The 15,589-nt window shown below is 42.2% G+C and overlaps 1 protein-coding gene across 1 annotated transcript in view; it reads left to right on the top strand.

Moving 5' to 3' along the window:
* The first annotated feature begins 2,588 nt into the window (after positions 1-2,588).
* The window catches only part of LOC111230496 (unconventional myosin-Ig-like), a 40,015-nt gene continuing 27,014 nt past the window's right edge, over positions 2,589-15,589 (top strand). Inside the window, exons 1-12 of the mRNA XM_022757247.1 lie at positions 2,589-2,797; positions 6,502-6,710; positions 7,996-8,089; positions 8,370-8,535; positions 10,064-10,117; positions 10,246-10,341; positions 10,433-10,549; positions 10,699-10,905; positions 11,531-11,676; positions 11,775-11,889; positions 12,250-12,420; positions 13,572-13,642. Coding sequence (XP_022612968.1) covers positions 2,703-2,797; positions 6,502-6,710; positions 7,996-8,089; positions 8,370-8,535; positions 10,064-10,117; positions 10,246-10,341; positions 10,433-10,549; positions 10,699-10,905; positions 11,531-11,676; positions 11,775-11,889; positions 12,250-12,420; positions 13,572-13,642 — 1,541 coding nt within the window. The 5' untranslated portion in view covers positions 2,589-2,702. The remainder of the gene's footprint in view (positions 2,798-6,501; positions 6,711-7,995; positions 8,090-8,369; positions 8,536-10,063; positions 10,118-10,245; positions 10,342-10,432; positions 10,550-10,698; positions 10,906-11,530; positions 11,677-11,774; positions 11,890-12,249; positions 12,421-13,571; positions 13,643-15,589) is intronic.

The raw sequence follows: 15,589 nt of genomic DNA, 5'->3' as shown, positions 1-15,589 counted from the left end.
CGGCTGATGATGAAGGACAGACGGTCAAGCTCGTCAGTTCATGCTTCTTGTCTTTAGAAGAGAAATCTACAGACGTACAGCCAGAAAAGGTTTAAGTATCTGGAGCTGAGACTCTACGGGTTCATCAGTGATAGTAAAGGCTTTTAGCATCTTCATGTTTTCTCAACAATGTGACAGATTAGGCAAATTAGAAGGAGATTAGTCAAATGAGGAGGATGTGACAGAAAATGGTTAAATGTTCTGCATTATGAGCAACAAAGGAAACTTGGGGAAAGTTGATTTTGTTCTTTGTTATTCAGAGTTTTGGTTTCTCTTTCTCCTTTGAGCCAATTATGAAACTATTGGAAACCAGATTCAGTGGGTGTGATTGCAAATGAGCAAAAACTTAGATACCATTGGAGTCATGCCACGTTTATGTCGTATTGTATAGAACATAATGAGCTGTTGAGTTGGGAAACCCGTCAGTGTTATTGAATTGTAGCTGAAACTAAAAACCAGTAAAACATATAACAATAACTTAACACTTACTTAAAATGCTACAGTTTTGATTTGATTTTGATTTGGTCATTTTATTTCGAATCGGAGAAAGAAAGAAAAAAAACCAAAACCAAAAACAAACATAAAACAAGAAAGCACAATGGTCTCACTGAAAACAGTGAATTTACACCTAACAGAAAAATAAATCATACAGTGCCTAGCATGTGGCTACATTAACATTTCACAAAGCACCTGTAATAAAAGAGAACCTACAGATAATGTTCCAGCAAGAGCATCTGAAGATCAGATAAAAGATCCCTGTCAATATTTGCTCGTACACGCAGATCTGACGTCAGTGAAATTGTAACTGCTGGTTGCTATAGCAACAGAATGTTCAACTGAAAACAGTTTCAAAAGGATATTTCTGTAATGTTGGTGCAGACAGATCAGTCTGATGTTAGTCAGACTGTTTCACTAATAAAGACTGACAAAACATTAGACACCTTACACCCAGGTGAACTCAGTCCTAAGACTAATGTTACCATGGTAACAATGACACTTGTGCTGACCAACAGCACCCAACAACAAGAAAAAGGAAAACATGGCCCATAATTTGTGGTTAGCTAACACTGTTATGGAGAGAGCAAAGAGAAGAAGAGAAGAGATTGTTTCACTCTTCATACACTCTTGTAACTGTTGAATTCTTCCTGTAGTCAAACATTTTCTGCTGAGGGTAAATGGAGTGAGTGATTGGTTGGCCTTTTTTTTCTTTTTTTAAGTCTAAATTTACCCAGAATTCATTGTACCACAGTCTGGTTTAAGATATTCAAGAGCTAAACTGTTTGTTTGAGTTGTTGAATTCAGACTCAGTCTGTCTGAAGTCTGGCTGTTTGTTCTTTGTGGTTAGCTAACACTGTTATGGAGAGAGCAAAGAGAAGAAGAGAAGAGATTGTTTCACTCTTCATACACTCTTGTAACTGTTGAATTCTTCCTGTAGTCAAACATTTTCTGCTGAGGGTAAATGGAGTGAGTGATTGGTTGGCCTTTTTTTTCTTTTTTTAAGTCTAAATTTACCCAGAATTCATTGTACCACAGTCTGGTTTAAGATATTCAAGAGCTAAACTGTTTGTTTGAGTTGTTGAATTCAGACTCAGTCTGTCTGAAGTCTGGCTGTTTGTTCTCTCTTAGACACAGTCAGAAACCGGCCCCTGATGTCAGTTACATTGTAACAGCTGTGGAACTTTCAGCAGTGGTTGCTATAGCAACAGAGTGTTCAACTGAACATCTGCTGCTCTCAGAATTTAAAAGCTGCAGCTTGAGCACCAGTGGTTCCCCGTCTGTTTTAATAAGAAGTGATGTCGACCTTTGACCCTTAATCACAGGATTACATAACTGTTATAATAACTAATAATATTCTCATGACTCAGGGAAGTCAGGAACCAAAAATCTGAAAAAGAGATGGATGAAAAGTTCTTGTAAAACTTCCTGATTTCAAGAAAAAGCCCAAGTGGAAAGAAGCTGTCAGTACACTGTCTGAACTGTATCACACACCTACAGTTACATGTGTCTTACATGGTCAGTTCTGTTAAACCTTTTGGCTTTTCAAGTTGCAGCTCGGCACAGCTGTGAGTTGGGAACCCCTGCTTTAGAGAAAACCCTCAGGGACACGTTGTGCTGCCAATGCCAAGTTAAGAAAGGAAATGCCATGATCCTTCCCAGGAGATAAAGGCCATTTTCTACCCTCAAATTTGCAAGGTTAACTGCTCTTGTCTGGCAGAATGTCAGATGTGGGTTCCTGTGTCTGGGAAGAAGAGATACACAAAATTCACACAAAAGTCAAGGCTGAAAAGCAGAAGCCTGAGGTCCTGTAGAGAGAGTCAGACTCTGTGTAGTGGCAGTTTAGAAACTTGGACTTGTGGCAGGAAGAGAGAGACAGAAGAGGATGCAGAAGTGTTGTGTGCTTTTAAAGATAGCCTCCTGCTATTTATGTAGGTTTGCGTGAGGGCGCAGGCTGACTGACAGGATGACGTGCTGTAGCTTGTAGACCACAGCTCTGGGTGACTTGACTAAGCACACCCTTGAATCCACCAGAGGACACGCCACGCCCACAGCAGCACCAGAAGTCGACCATACTTCTCTTTCTTCTTCCTTGAACCGCTCTCTGTTCCTCTGCGTCTTGTTCGTCTCTTATTTCTGTGTGTTAGGGTTAGCCACAGCAGACCGGCATGGCGGAGCTGGAGGGCCTGGAGTTTGGGAAGTCAGACTTCGTGCTCCTGGACGAGGTGACGATGGAGCAGTTTATGGAGAATCTGAAGTTGAGGTAAGGCCTGAGATACTGTTAGAGAGGAGGAAGGGAGGGGAAGAGGGTGGAGGCGTCTGGGTGTCAGAGATGAATAGAGTAGCTCTTCATACATACCTGATATATGAAGGACAACTTTATATTTCCTCATGTTTTTGTTTAGTTGACTGTAAAATAAATTCAAATAAGTGTGAATAAGAGATACAAGCAAATACCATCATGATATTCAGACTTTAAAACTTTCCTACACTAGAACTGAAATATGGAGTTGACTCATTGATGACTTGATGTTGAAGAGCCGGAGGCTGAGAGACATAAAGATGAGAGATAAAGGAAAAAGAGACATAACAAACATGAGTCTCTCCTACCTTGCCTTTCCCGCTCAGCCTCGGGGTTCAGATATAAACTTGTGGTTGATTTGATTTCATCGTCAAATTACACATGTAGAGCAAATGAAGCACATGGCCTAATGCCAACACATGAGCCAGTCTCACCTAACCCATGTCGAACTTTTGGTTGATTTATCTCATGTTGTGACTTTTCTTCTCTTGGATGTTATTGATCTGGAACTTTTCACTGGCCACTCGTCTCTGAGTCCAGACAGTGTCTTCTTGACCAGTCTCACTTCCTCAGCATCTTCTGTGAGGCGTCATGTCCTCAGTTCAAACTGAGAAATCACAGTTATGTCCAAGGATCAGCAGAGGCAGACAAACAACAAAATGTCAACCAATATCAAATAAGCTCTAGATTTAGAGGAAATCATTTACACTTTCTCAGCTGACGTGTGCACAGCAGATGGCCCTCACTTAACATTGTTCACACAGTTACTCTGGCTTGGCGTCTGTTTACCAAATAATGTATGCAGCTAGAGTTTCATCACACAGCCTGATCAGACTTGTCTGCTGCTTCAGTTGGTGCTGATATAATCCCACGTTCATGATTTGCTCTTCTTTTTCTACTGTGAGTTCAGTTCAGTGCGTTTGCATTTACTTTCCAGTTTTAGTCTGATGATCACGTCTCTGTCAGCTGGTTATCTTTAAAACTGATGTCCATGAAGTTTGGTTCACATAGAGACCTTAGGGTAAGGAACAACAGATTTAATGTTGGTGGTTGAAGTATATATGTATAAAACTACCATTGATCAACACTGTATACCAAATCTGAATATGTTCATGGACAAGACATAAACGTATGTGATACAGCAGGTGTAACAGTGAGTTTCCAGGTGAGGACGGCACAATCAGACTTAGTGTTACTAGGCCTGATAATTATAGTGTTTGGTCAGTCAGTTCAGTATATTACCAGGAAGGACACTGAGGTCACTTCTCTATTTTTTACCCACTCAGAGGAAACCTCACAATTATTGTGGCAGAGCAGTGTTTCTACTTTCAGAGGCGATTTCAACCATTTGAAAAAGATTAAACTACCTTATCAGTGACTGATGCTGCCATAATCATCGATAACTGTATCTCGTATCTCTGTAACTTGTGGGTGGGATTTTTCTTGACACCGCCCACACATCAAACTGAACTCCCAAATGAGTCTGACTTACTTCAGACCAAAACTTATGTTGGATAGGTTTTGGTCTGGATCAGGATCTAAATGACCAATTAAGTGTACGTTAAAGTGGGAATTTAGAATAAGTTCACTGTGCATGTGGCAGACAAAGTACTCAGTACTTTTACTTTAGTAAAATGTAAAAGTAGTAATCTGTTGTAATTAAGTCTTATAGTATATTCAAGATTTTTTTTATATATATTCAAAATTTAAGTAAAAGCACAATCAGAAAAATAAAACAAAAGTAACCAAAGTAAAACTACTCATGGGGGATAATGGTCCCTTTCTGAGGGTTATAATAATTTATATGTGATACTGTTAATATTATTACTGATAAGCAGCATTGTAATGTTACAGCTGGTCAAGGTAGAGCTAATTTAAAGTACTTTATATACTGTTGGACTGTTTAATCTATAAAGATGCATAATTAATTGGTCATATGTTTTGTTTGTAAAATCTTAGTTTGATAAGTAACTAGTAACTTCAGCTTCCAGAAAAAGTAATGGAGTAAAAAGTACAATATTTTCTACAGTAAAGTAGTGGAGTAGCAGTATAAAGTTAAGTCAAGTATGAGTACATCAAAATTGTGCCTATTTTCCATCACTGCATATGACCATTAACTGATGGGGGTGGGGGTCACTTTTGGCGGGACCCCCACCAAAAGAGGTAAAAACAACAGTTCAGGGGCGATAAAACTCCTTCTCAGCTGTAATTGTACTGTCACATTATATTTCCCATGTTCATGCCTGGAAGAATCTTGTGATCTGACGTCAGACACCCCTAAAATGGACCGTACCATTTCTGAACCTTGACGTTAGACAGTGTCTCCATTGCATCACTCTCCTCAGTGGTTAGCATCCAGTGCAACAAGCAAATGAGACACTATAGGTAAATACAGATAGCTAACTATAGCTAACTAACTAACTAACTAACTATCAAGCTGGTTTAATACGCTTTGCTTTCTTTCCGTCCGAGTTTCTGAATTAGATTGTGTCAAGTACCGACGGATGAACGCTAATGTTACGTAGTTTCCAATTTTAGCCTCAAGTCACCGTTTAGCAAACTAATGTTAGCTAGCTGATAGCACGTCCGTTCATTTCCAGTGTCAGCTTGTCATTTCATTACCCATATAAATGTCATATATGATCTAATGTTATCAGACACTGGTGCTCAGTCATGGGCAGTGAGACAGTGGAGGATAAGTTGTTGTAAAGAGACGTTTTGACATTAATATAGAGTTTATTATTTCATGTCAGTAGTCTTTGTGTCTGTGGTGGGTTAGTTAGTCTTCTACCTTTTTAATATTAGCTTCTATATCAGACACCATCTTTGTTTTCACTCAGGAGTGGAGGAGTTTTTCCTCAGGCTCAGTAATTGTATTAGCAGTGGTTGGAAATAATTATGTACATTCACTCTAAGCAGCTACTGTATCCTCCCCCCTCCAAATTAATACACTGTGGTCAGATAATATTTCTTTAATGGGTTGAGAGAGATTGTTTGAAAACTCCAGTAAACAAAGGGATGATTTCAGATCCTGAGGTCTGTACTGAACGTGTCCTCAAAATTCAGACTAAAATAAGAAGACTGCATTTCTTAACTTAGCTCGCCTTGACCCAACCTTGTCCTGTTATGATGTATTAGACCTACATGTGTGCACGTTCAGCCTCTGAACTGGGACAGCAAGCCCAGTAGACACCTGTTGTTGAAGCTGACCTAACTGTTGCTCAGTCTCTAACACTGACTGCTTTGTTAAGCTCTATGCAACCAAAAAGTTCAGTAGCATTTTATTTAACAGCTCAATTGTCCCATGTGACATGACATTTTTACCCCTCCCAACTCAACTAAACCCACAAGAGGTTACACAAGGCTTTGACGCCCTTTGAACCACAAGTTTCATTTCCTGCTTTCAGAGTACACACACTTGTGTCACTTCCTGTCAGCTACATATGACATAGGTGCGTGATCTTTTATGGAACTTTTATCTTGATGGTTTTTTCATGGGTGGTGTGAAACTGTCATGGGAAACTGCTCTTTGCTCCCTTTAATTAGCAAGTGAATGAATTATAAATATGTAGAAGGCACGTGAGTGATATTTGCACATGTATGTGAAATTTGAACAACATCAGTTGTAATCCATCATGGTGTGGGATTGTGTCTTGTGTGCACAGGTTTGAGAAGGGTCGAATCTACACCTTCATCGGAGAAGTGGTCGTCTCTGTTAACCCTTACAGACAAATGGACATTTATGGCAAAGACAACATTGATGCGTACCGGGGCCGGGAGCTGTATGAAAACCCTCCTCACCTGTACGCAGTGTCTGATGCTGCCTACAAGGCCATGAAGAGAAGGGCCAAAGACACCTGCATCGTCATATCAGGTCAGCCTCGTTCACACTCTCTTCACTTCACCACATGAGCCATAGTCCTGCTAGGTGTGAGTTGCAAACATCAAATCGATAGTTTAGCAGGAATGTGTCACAGCTGGTGCTAAGAGTCAGGGGAAAGGACCAAATGCAGACAACAGAGAGGGAAATGTAGTTCAGAGATTTATCAAACAAAAAGTAGAGCAAAGGTTTTCGAGTTGAGGCGGTCTGGTCAAAAACTGGAGAACAAGTCCAATCAGGAGCTGAAAACCAAAATCCAACAAAAAGCAAAATGTTGTAAAAGCAGATGAAACAAGCAAAACACTAAGAACATGCAGTAAAACAAACATCACACTCTGGTACTCAAAATATACGCTCAAGAACTGAATGGGAAAGAGAAACAGCACATGGTGGCAACTGTTGGATCTCTAATGTAAATATTAGAAAGAGTACGGTCCATACCAGCTCTATTCGAAAAGCTTCTGCTATGATTTGGCGGGAAAAATCCCAAAGACAAGAAGTAAAACCACACAACAGACACACAAGGTAAGTAATTATAAAACAAAACAGGAAATGCAACATAAAAAGTCCAAGTGTGAAATTACACAGGGGCAGATCGTGACAGAATAAAGGTCGTTAAATAGATTATTTGTTAGTTAAACTAGAGAAACTGAGATACACAAGTTACAGGAGACTGAAACTGTTTTCTCTGTATCTTTTACCTACTCACACAACTCTCATCTAATTGTTAAACTGTGTTTTGCAAATTAATAATTTTTTAATCATGTTTTTAGGAAAATGTTTTCCCTACCGTTAAATAGTAGTGAGGTGCTAACACTGATATAATCCAGTTAGACTTTCAATAGAGTTCCACAAGAGCTGTTACTAATGTTACTACTGATAAACCGAAACATAATTGATTTACTGATTTCACAAAAGACAAGAATTTATTCACATTTGAGAAACTGACATCTGAGAATTTTCACATATTTTGTTAAAAAATGACTCAAAATAATTAATCAATCATCATATTAGTTGATTATTTCTCTGTCGATTGATTGTGTCTGTGCTGATGCTGCTTGTAACTGTATTAATATTGTATTCATGTCTTTATGTTACTCCATAATCACACAGTACAGTATGCGTCTGCATCGTCAACAGAAGAATGGAGTTGTGTTCAGGTTCTCGTCGCTGCCACCTTCACTGTCTTCATGACAGACGTTGAGAAACATTGTGAAACACAGCTGCAGTTATCTTTTCATCAGAGTTGTGAAATTGTTGTGTGTTGTTGTCACTTCAGGAGAAAGTGGAGCAGGAAAAACAGAAGCCAGTAAATACATCATGCAGTATATCGCAGCCATCACAAACCCAAGCCAGAGGGCGGAGGTGGAGAGGTGAGAGGTGCTATGATCTGAAGGTTAAGATTAATTATTGATCGTTTATTTACGAGTAATATGAACTAATGTAGGATCCGTTAAGACAGAACTATAAACTGAAATGTCGAGTCTGCTGGGTTTTATTCTCCAACACAAATAAATAATTGGATCATGAGAATTTGATGTTGCCATAAATCATCTCACTCTCCTCTTCTCCTCTGACTCCTTCTTCCCTCCTCATCCTCACCTCCCTCCTGGCTGTTTCTCACATGTTTCCATCGACACTGTGATGAATCAGTGTGAAAAATGTGCTGCTCAAGTCCAACTGTGTGCTGGAGGCCTTCGGGAACGCCAAGACAAACCGCAACGACAACTCCAGCCGCTTCGGCAAGTACATGGACATCAACTTCAACTTCAACGGCGACCCCACTGGAGGACACATCAACAACTACCTGCTGGAGAAGGTGAGGGGGGGTGGGCAGGATGATGGAGACCTTCACAGTCAACACAAACACAGGAGTTACGTTCTGGGACACAATGAGCTCACCTCCGCAGAGAAGGTCTGCTCGTTTAGTTTTTGTTAATAACATCTTTTCTCCTGAACATGAATGTTTCATGAGGTGATGACAAAGAGGTGTGAGGGAACATCCATGAATAGATGTGTCTGTGAAGTCGGCGCTGTGTGTTAATGAATGGCTCACCTGGGGGGACTCGATGCTGCTGCATTTATTCGCTGTGTTAAAGAACTGTCTGGCACTCAGAGTCGGTGTGAAGGATGGTGGAGCCATGATTCACTCTCAGAGGGCAGAAATAACCTCGCTGTCTCCAAGCTGTTTCTCCTGGAAACAGGAAAGATCGAAGCGTTTGTGTTGAGGGAAAAAAACAAGTGAAGTACAGACGTGCCGCTGGAAAAGGAGCCGGTGATAACTGTCCATTGGTTGCAGATGTTTCTTGGTGCTGTGTCTTTGTCTGCGTGATGTCACGTTCATATTTCTCAGCTGCAGCTCTGGTGGAGATGGGAAACATTTTCATCTGTTTAAAACACCAACAACACACAGACCAACCCAACATGACATGTCTCAGGCAGGTGTTGGGTCACAACAGCTTCGCTGCACCTCGGCATGTCTGATCGAGGGGTCTGGGGCCGGCTGCACAAAACACCTGAAGTTAAGATTTTCCTTAAAGCTTGAGTGAAGATTTCCTTAAAATGTTCACTTAAGTGTTTAAGGTTTTGTCCTTATCTTAGTCTTGTACTTCAGGAATCACTTAAAGTCGGTTAAACTGTTGCTCTAAACACATTCTCCTCAAAACATCTGGAGGATGAGGTCACAGGTATCACAAGTGCTAATAGCAACAAATCAACAGTCTCCATGGAAACAGTAGGATTTCACTGCTGTAAATGCCTCCACATTTTTCCTTAACAAAGGAAACTGTTTAAGAGATTCTCTGCAACACCCTTAAGTAACTCCCTCAGCTGAGGAGAAATTAAACCTTAAGTGTCGGACTTTGGTAGAAAACTGAAGGTGTTTTTTGCAGCCGGCCTCAGACCTCCTCAGATCTCTGTGGACGAAGCTTGTCGTCCTGTTTCTCTTCTTCTTCTTCAGGCTTTTATTTTATCTCGTACCAAAGCTCAGAAAGCTCAGGGACATTTCTGTGGTTGACACGTGAAGGAGACGGTCGAGTTTCTTTCACTTTTTATTTAAGACCTGTTTGGAGCGCTGTTATTTGTCTTCTGTTGCCACAGAACATCACGTGAATGACTGATCACATCTATTCAGTTATTTAACTTAATACAAATGAGTTTTCTTGTTTTCGTAGAGGCTGATTTTCTCCGCCTCCTGTGTGTTGCTTTGAGTCAAGCTAACACTTTTCAACAAACACCACTTCACCTTCAAAAAGAACTGGAACCTATAATAATAATTATCGTATTTATTAACAGTGTCAGAGTGTCTGAGGATGGATGTTTGATTAGTATCTGTCCTCCTGTTTAAGTCCAGGGTGGTCCAGCAGCAGGACGGGGAGAGGAACTTCCACTCGTTTTACCAGGTAAAGTCTCGTCTGTGCTTCTGCTACAAAACATACGACAACGATGTTTCACTAACTGCTCACTCAACTCATTGAACTCCATTCAGTGGTATTGTTCGGTAACTGGTGTGTGTGTTGTGTTTGTGTAGTTACTGCGTGGAGGCTCAGAGGAAACACTGCAGTCATTTCACCTGCACAATGATCCTGCTGAGTATGTGTACACCAGAGAGGGAGCTGCAACAACCGTGAGTTCATCACCTGCGTCAGAGGAAGATAATAAAGAACCTCAGGTGGTTTTTCTCTCTCTGATCCTTTTCTTATAAACTCTTTCTTCAGACGTCCAACAACGACCGGTCGAGCCACAGAGCCGTGATGAGCGCGCTGGAAGTGATCGGCTTCTCCAAAGAGGAGATTACCTCCATTTATCAGATCCTCGCCTCCATTCTGCTGCTGGTAACGTACAGAATATACGGTTTGTTAAAGTAGAAGACCATTAAAATTATAGTATAAGAATTATAAATAAATATAGGTAAAGAATATTTTTACCATCATAATGTCTTGAGCTCAGGTTTCTATAATGAAGTGCGTTGGTCTGTTTCCAGGGTAACGTGCAGTTTGAGAGCGATGGTGAGAGTGTTCAGATCGTGGGACTGGAGGCCGTGAACCACATCTCTGAGCTGACGGCCACAGACCCGGAGAGCGTCAGTAAGACGCTGCTGTACCGCACTGTGGCCACCGGGGGCGGCGAGGTGATCGAGAAGGGCCACACAGAGCAGCAGGCCTGCTTCGGACGGGACGCCTTCGCCAAGGTGCTGATTCCTGGTTCTGCTGGGTTACTGTCACTCTGAGATGTGTGGTTTATACAGATGAATCGTTTTTCAGCGGGTGATGATGATGTTAACATCGTCATGGTAACATGTTTGTCTGATTTTCACACTTGTCACATTATCATTCCTACGCGCCGGCGACAGTCAGAGCCGTCCGTCTCTTTCTCGTGGACGTGATGTCTCAGTAACGCCTTGAAGGAACAAACAGTCACCTGGACTCAAGGATTAACTGCTTAGATTGTCGGGGTCAAAGGTCAAGGTCACAGGGACCTCACAAAACATGATTTTGGCCTCGTGAACGTAACATCTGGAGAACTCCTCAAGGGAATCCCTTCACATTTGGCACATGCACCTAGACTCAATGATGGACTGAATAGATTTTGGTGGCTAAAGGTCAAAGGTCAGTGTGACCTCACAAAACACTTTTTAGCCGTTACTCAAGACTTCACAGCAACTATGACGAAAATTTCACACACACGTTTCACTTTTCTCTGACTCTGGATGAACAGGAAGTGACCTGGAACTAGTGTGAGTGGCGGAGGGATACGACCCCGAGCAGGTGACTCTAGTTTTAATTTATTAAACACTCTCTCTCTTCTCGCCGCAGGCTCTGTATGAAAGACTCTTCGGCTGGATCGTTGGCCGCATCAACAGTGTCATCGAAGTGAAAGACTACAACCCAGTGCTTCATGGGAAAAACACCGTCATCGGCGTGCTGGATATCTACGGCTTTGAGATCTTTGATAACAACAGGTCTTGTGAAATGTCCTGAGTTTCTTTTTTCTAATGAAGTGACGTCAGTCACTGTCGGCGATATTGCTCAACTGTTGTGTTCCTCTGCTGTCGGACAGTTTCGAACAGTTCTGCATCAACTACTGCAACGAGAAGCTGCAGCAGCTTTTCATCGAGCTGATCCTCCGACAGGAACAAGGAGAATACCAGAGGGAGGGCATCACCTGGCAACATGTGAGAGACACACACAGACAGTGACACACCTGACGTCCAGGTTACAAACATGTTCATCTCTTTAACACAGTTTCAATAAGAACTGATGACGAGCAGCTTCGTGAAGGAGGATTTGTTGTAGAGTTGGTGTTCCTGATGAACTGCTGCCACAGTGTGTGAAGCACTATGATGTCATTTACCTGCACACCTTGTGATTGCACAACATGCACCTGGAACAGACCCCGACACACAGGACATGCACACACACACACACACACACACACACACACACACACACACACTCACACATACACTCACACACGGTAACCTGAGTAACCACCTGATTGATAAACATTGGCCCATTTCTCTGTGATGTCACAGATCGACTACTTCAACAACCAGATCATCGTCGACCTTGTGGAGCAGCCGCACAAGGGCATCATCTCCATCCTGGACGAGGCCTGCCTCACTGTGGGTAACGTCACTGACACCGTCTGCCTGGACAGCATGGACACCAAACTGGCCCAGCACCCCCACTACACCTCCCGCAAGGTGAGGACAGATGACATCATCGTCTGTCAGCTTAATGTCTCCTCATATGACTCTGTTGTTCCCAGTGAAGCTCAATCTCTCTCAGTAGCTTGAAGGCTGGAGAACTCGTCCTCCTTCACTCCTACGCTTTGATTCATAAAGTGGCGGTCAAGGATGAACTGATTAGATTTTGGTGGTCAAAGGTCAAAGGTCAAGGTCACGATGATCTCATGTTTTTGTGAATGCGATATATCAGGAACGCCCAGAGAGAATTTCATCACAGATTCATTCACTAGTTATGACACAGTTTAACTCAAATCTGTAAAAGGATAAATTGACAGTTTATATCCTGAAGGTCAAAGGTCAACTTCCCTGTGACATCATAATGTCCTGTAAAGACACTTCTGGCCATTATTCAACACTAACGATGAATCTGCTGCTCATTAATAGAAACACTCCCTGCTGTCATTAACTGCTCAGCATGAAACTCAGAAGAAATGTTCAAGTATGAAAAAGGGATCGCTGCCTTCACTGAGTAGGAAGTGGTGATTGGCTGTTGACATATCCTCCTCACACTTGCAGTAACTCTCAAACACAAAATGAAGAAATCTCTTTTTCCGCCAGAACCACAGTTGTTAACGTTTGAGATCGATCTGTTAAAATCTCAAAGAAACTGTTCTGTACCTTTAAGTGGAGGAAGGTTGGATTGTGAATCATCACAAAATGAACCCGCTGGCAGAAATGAGACGTGCTGTTCAGAGGTGAACGACTAAAAACAAAGGCTTTCATTTTGATTAATGTGACTGGTGAAAATTTAAGCCTCTCTGTCCAACTTTGGCTTGACCACTAAAAATATATTTTTTGTGCCGATATAAAAAGATAAAGTCAAAAACATTTGTTCTCAGATGTCTTTCTGGTTTGATTTTGACTTATAATATACAATAAGAAGAAAAGCCTGGTCTTCCCTGCAGTGTGGAGGCTTCCTCTGACTCAGGTGCAGGTGTGTGTTGTTGTCAGTAGAGGGCAGAGTTTCTCCAGTGTTGTAAACGCAGCCTTCATGTCTTCCTCCTACAGCTGACATCTGCACCCTGTAAATGTTTGTCATTTACATTTAAAGAGATAAAAGTTGATAATTGTTGCTGTGACTCTCTGTGTCCCCTCCCTGTCTCCAGCTCAGCCCCACTGATAAAACCATGGAGTTTCAGAAACACTTCAGGATCCGTCACTATGCCGGAGACGTCACGTAAGTCGCTCTCACATTCACACACTTTGTCATTATCGTCTGAGCTGAAAAAGTGACAGGATGTTGTGCAGAGTTCAAAAGTGTAAACCTGTAATCCTCTGAAGAGGTCGGTGTGTGAGTCGCAGAGGAGCCCCAGTGATCTGCAGAGACAGATTACTGCTCACAACCAGTTGGAGATCTCAGTATTAATGGTTTTCTTTCCTTTAATGAGGTTTTGGTTTCATCACATTCTAATGAATGTGTGATGTATGATAACTGCAACAACAATCAATGTGTCACACACACACACTCACACACACACACTCACACACACACACACACACTCACACACACACTCACACACTCACACACTCACACACACACTCACACACACACTCACACACTCACACACTCACACACACACTCACACACACACTCACACACTCACACACTCACACACACACTCACACACACACACACACACTCACACACACACTCACAGAGGAGATGGAGGGTGACACCTTGAATCCCTCGGTCTATTTTCCGACAGGTGTCACAGATCGAGTGATCAGGATGTTTCACATGCATGAGATTGATTCATTTTCCTGCACGTGTTGGAAGAACAGCTCAGGTGGGACGTTTGGAAAGGAAAGACGTCTCAGGTGTAAATGTCAATTAAAATGAAAGATGTTTTCCTTAAAAACAGCGGCAGGATTCAGGTTTACCCCTTTCCCCCTTTTGATTGTAAATCACGATGATATTTATAAAGATCGTCTTGGTGAGTTTTGCCTGTGTGAGGTCGACACGTTACAGATACTGGACCAAGATGTCCTGAGCCTTTTATTATAAATCACATGTGCTGCTGTAAAATGGATATATATGAAAATACCTGTCAGTGCTTTTTTAGCTTTGATCTTATTCTGAAAATACAATATTATTTCAGTGGTGGTTTGGTTTGTGATTGACTGAGTAGAGATGAAACAGTTTGTGCTCCACTTCTCTGATGTGTTCACTGGATTTAACCGTGTCCAGATGAGGCCCCTGGCCAGCAGTCAGCAGTCACCCGCCGTGGCTTTGGTTTTCAGAAGATCCCTGGTGCTCACGTGTACTGCCCTCAATCTAGAGAGGGGAAGGACATTAATATGTCAAGGGAACACGGAGGAGGAGGAGGGGGATGCAGGGGGAGGGGGAGGAGGGATGGAGCCAGCTGATGAGACAGTTTTGGCTCAGTGAGATGTAGCAGCAGCAGTAATCAAGGAGAGCTGGAGGAGGGTTTACTGAGGGTCTTTGACTCAGGGAAACATGATGTCGAACACGCACCGAAACACCGAGCAATCTCATCCATGTTGGACGCTCCAGATCACAGGCGATCAATGCAACGTGTGTTTTCTCCTTAATCACCAACGAGCAGATCTCTCCTTCATCACCCAGCGAACGAGCCAACGCCACGCTGGTCCAATACTCCATTACAAGCTCTTTTAACCTTACCTTACCTTACCTTACCTTACCTTACCTTACCTGACCTGACCTGACCTGACCTTACCTTACCTTACCTTACCTTACCTTACCTGACCTTACCTTACCTTACCTTACCTGACCTTACCTTACCTGACCTTACCTTACCTGACCTTACCTTACCTTACCTGACCTTACCTTACCTTACCTTACCTGACCTTACCTTACCTTACCTTACCTGACCTTACCTTACCTTACCTTACCTGACCTGACCTGACCTGACCTTACCTTACCTGACCTTACCTTACCTTACCTTACCTGACCTTACCTTACCTGACCTTACCTTACCTGACCTGACCTGACCTGACCTGACCTGACCTTACCTTAAGGTTGTGTTGCAAAGTGTCACATCCCTTTTTTCACCAAATCTTTTAGTTTGAGTCTCCTGGTTTTAACGGTTGAACCGTTGAACTGAAACTCTGACATTTAACAGTGTGACCCTCAGACTCTGTC

The sequence above is a fragment of the Seriola dumerili genome, unplaced genomic scaffold, assembly GCF_002260705.1.
Source record: "Seriola dumerili isolate Sdu_G_001 unplaced genomic scaffold, Sdu_1.0 BDQW01000273.1, whole genome shotgun sequence".
Classification (NCBI taxonomy): domain Eukaryota; kingdom Metazoa; phylum Chordata; class Actinopteri; order Carangiformes; family Carangidae; genus Seriola; species Seriola dumerili.
This window is presented reverse-complemented; position numbering and strand designations above follow the sequence as displayed.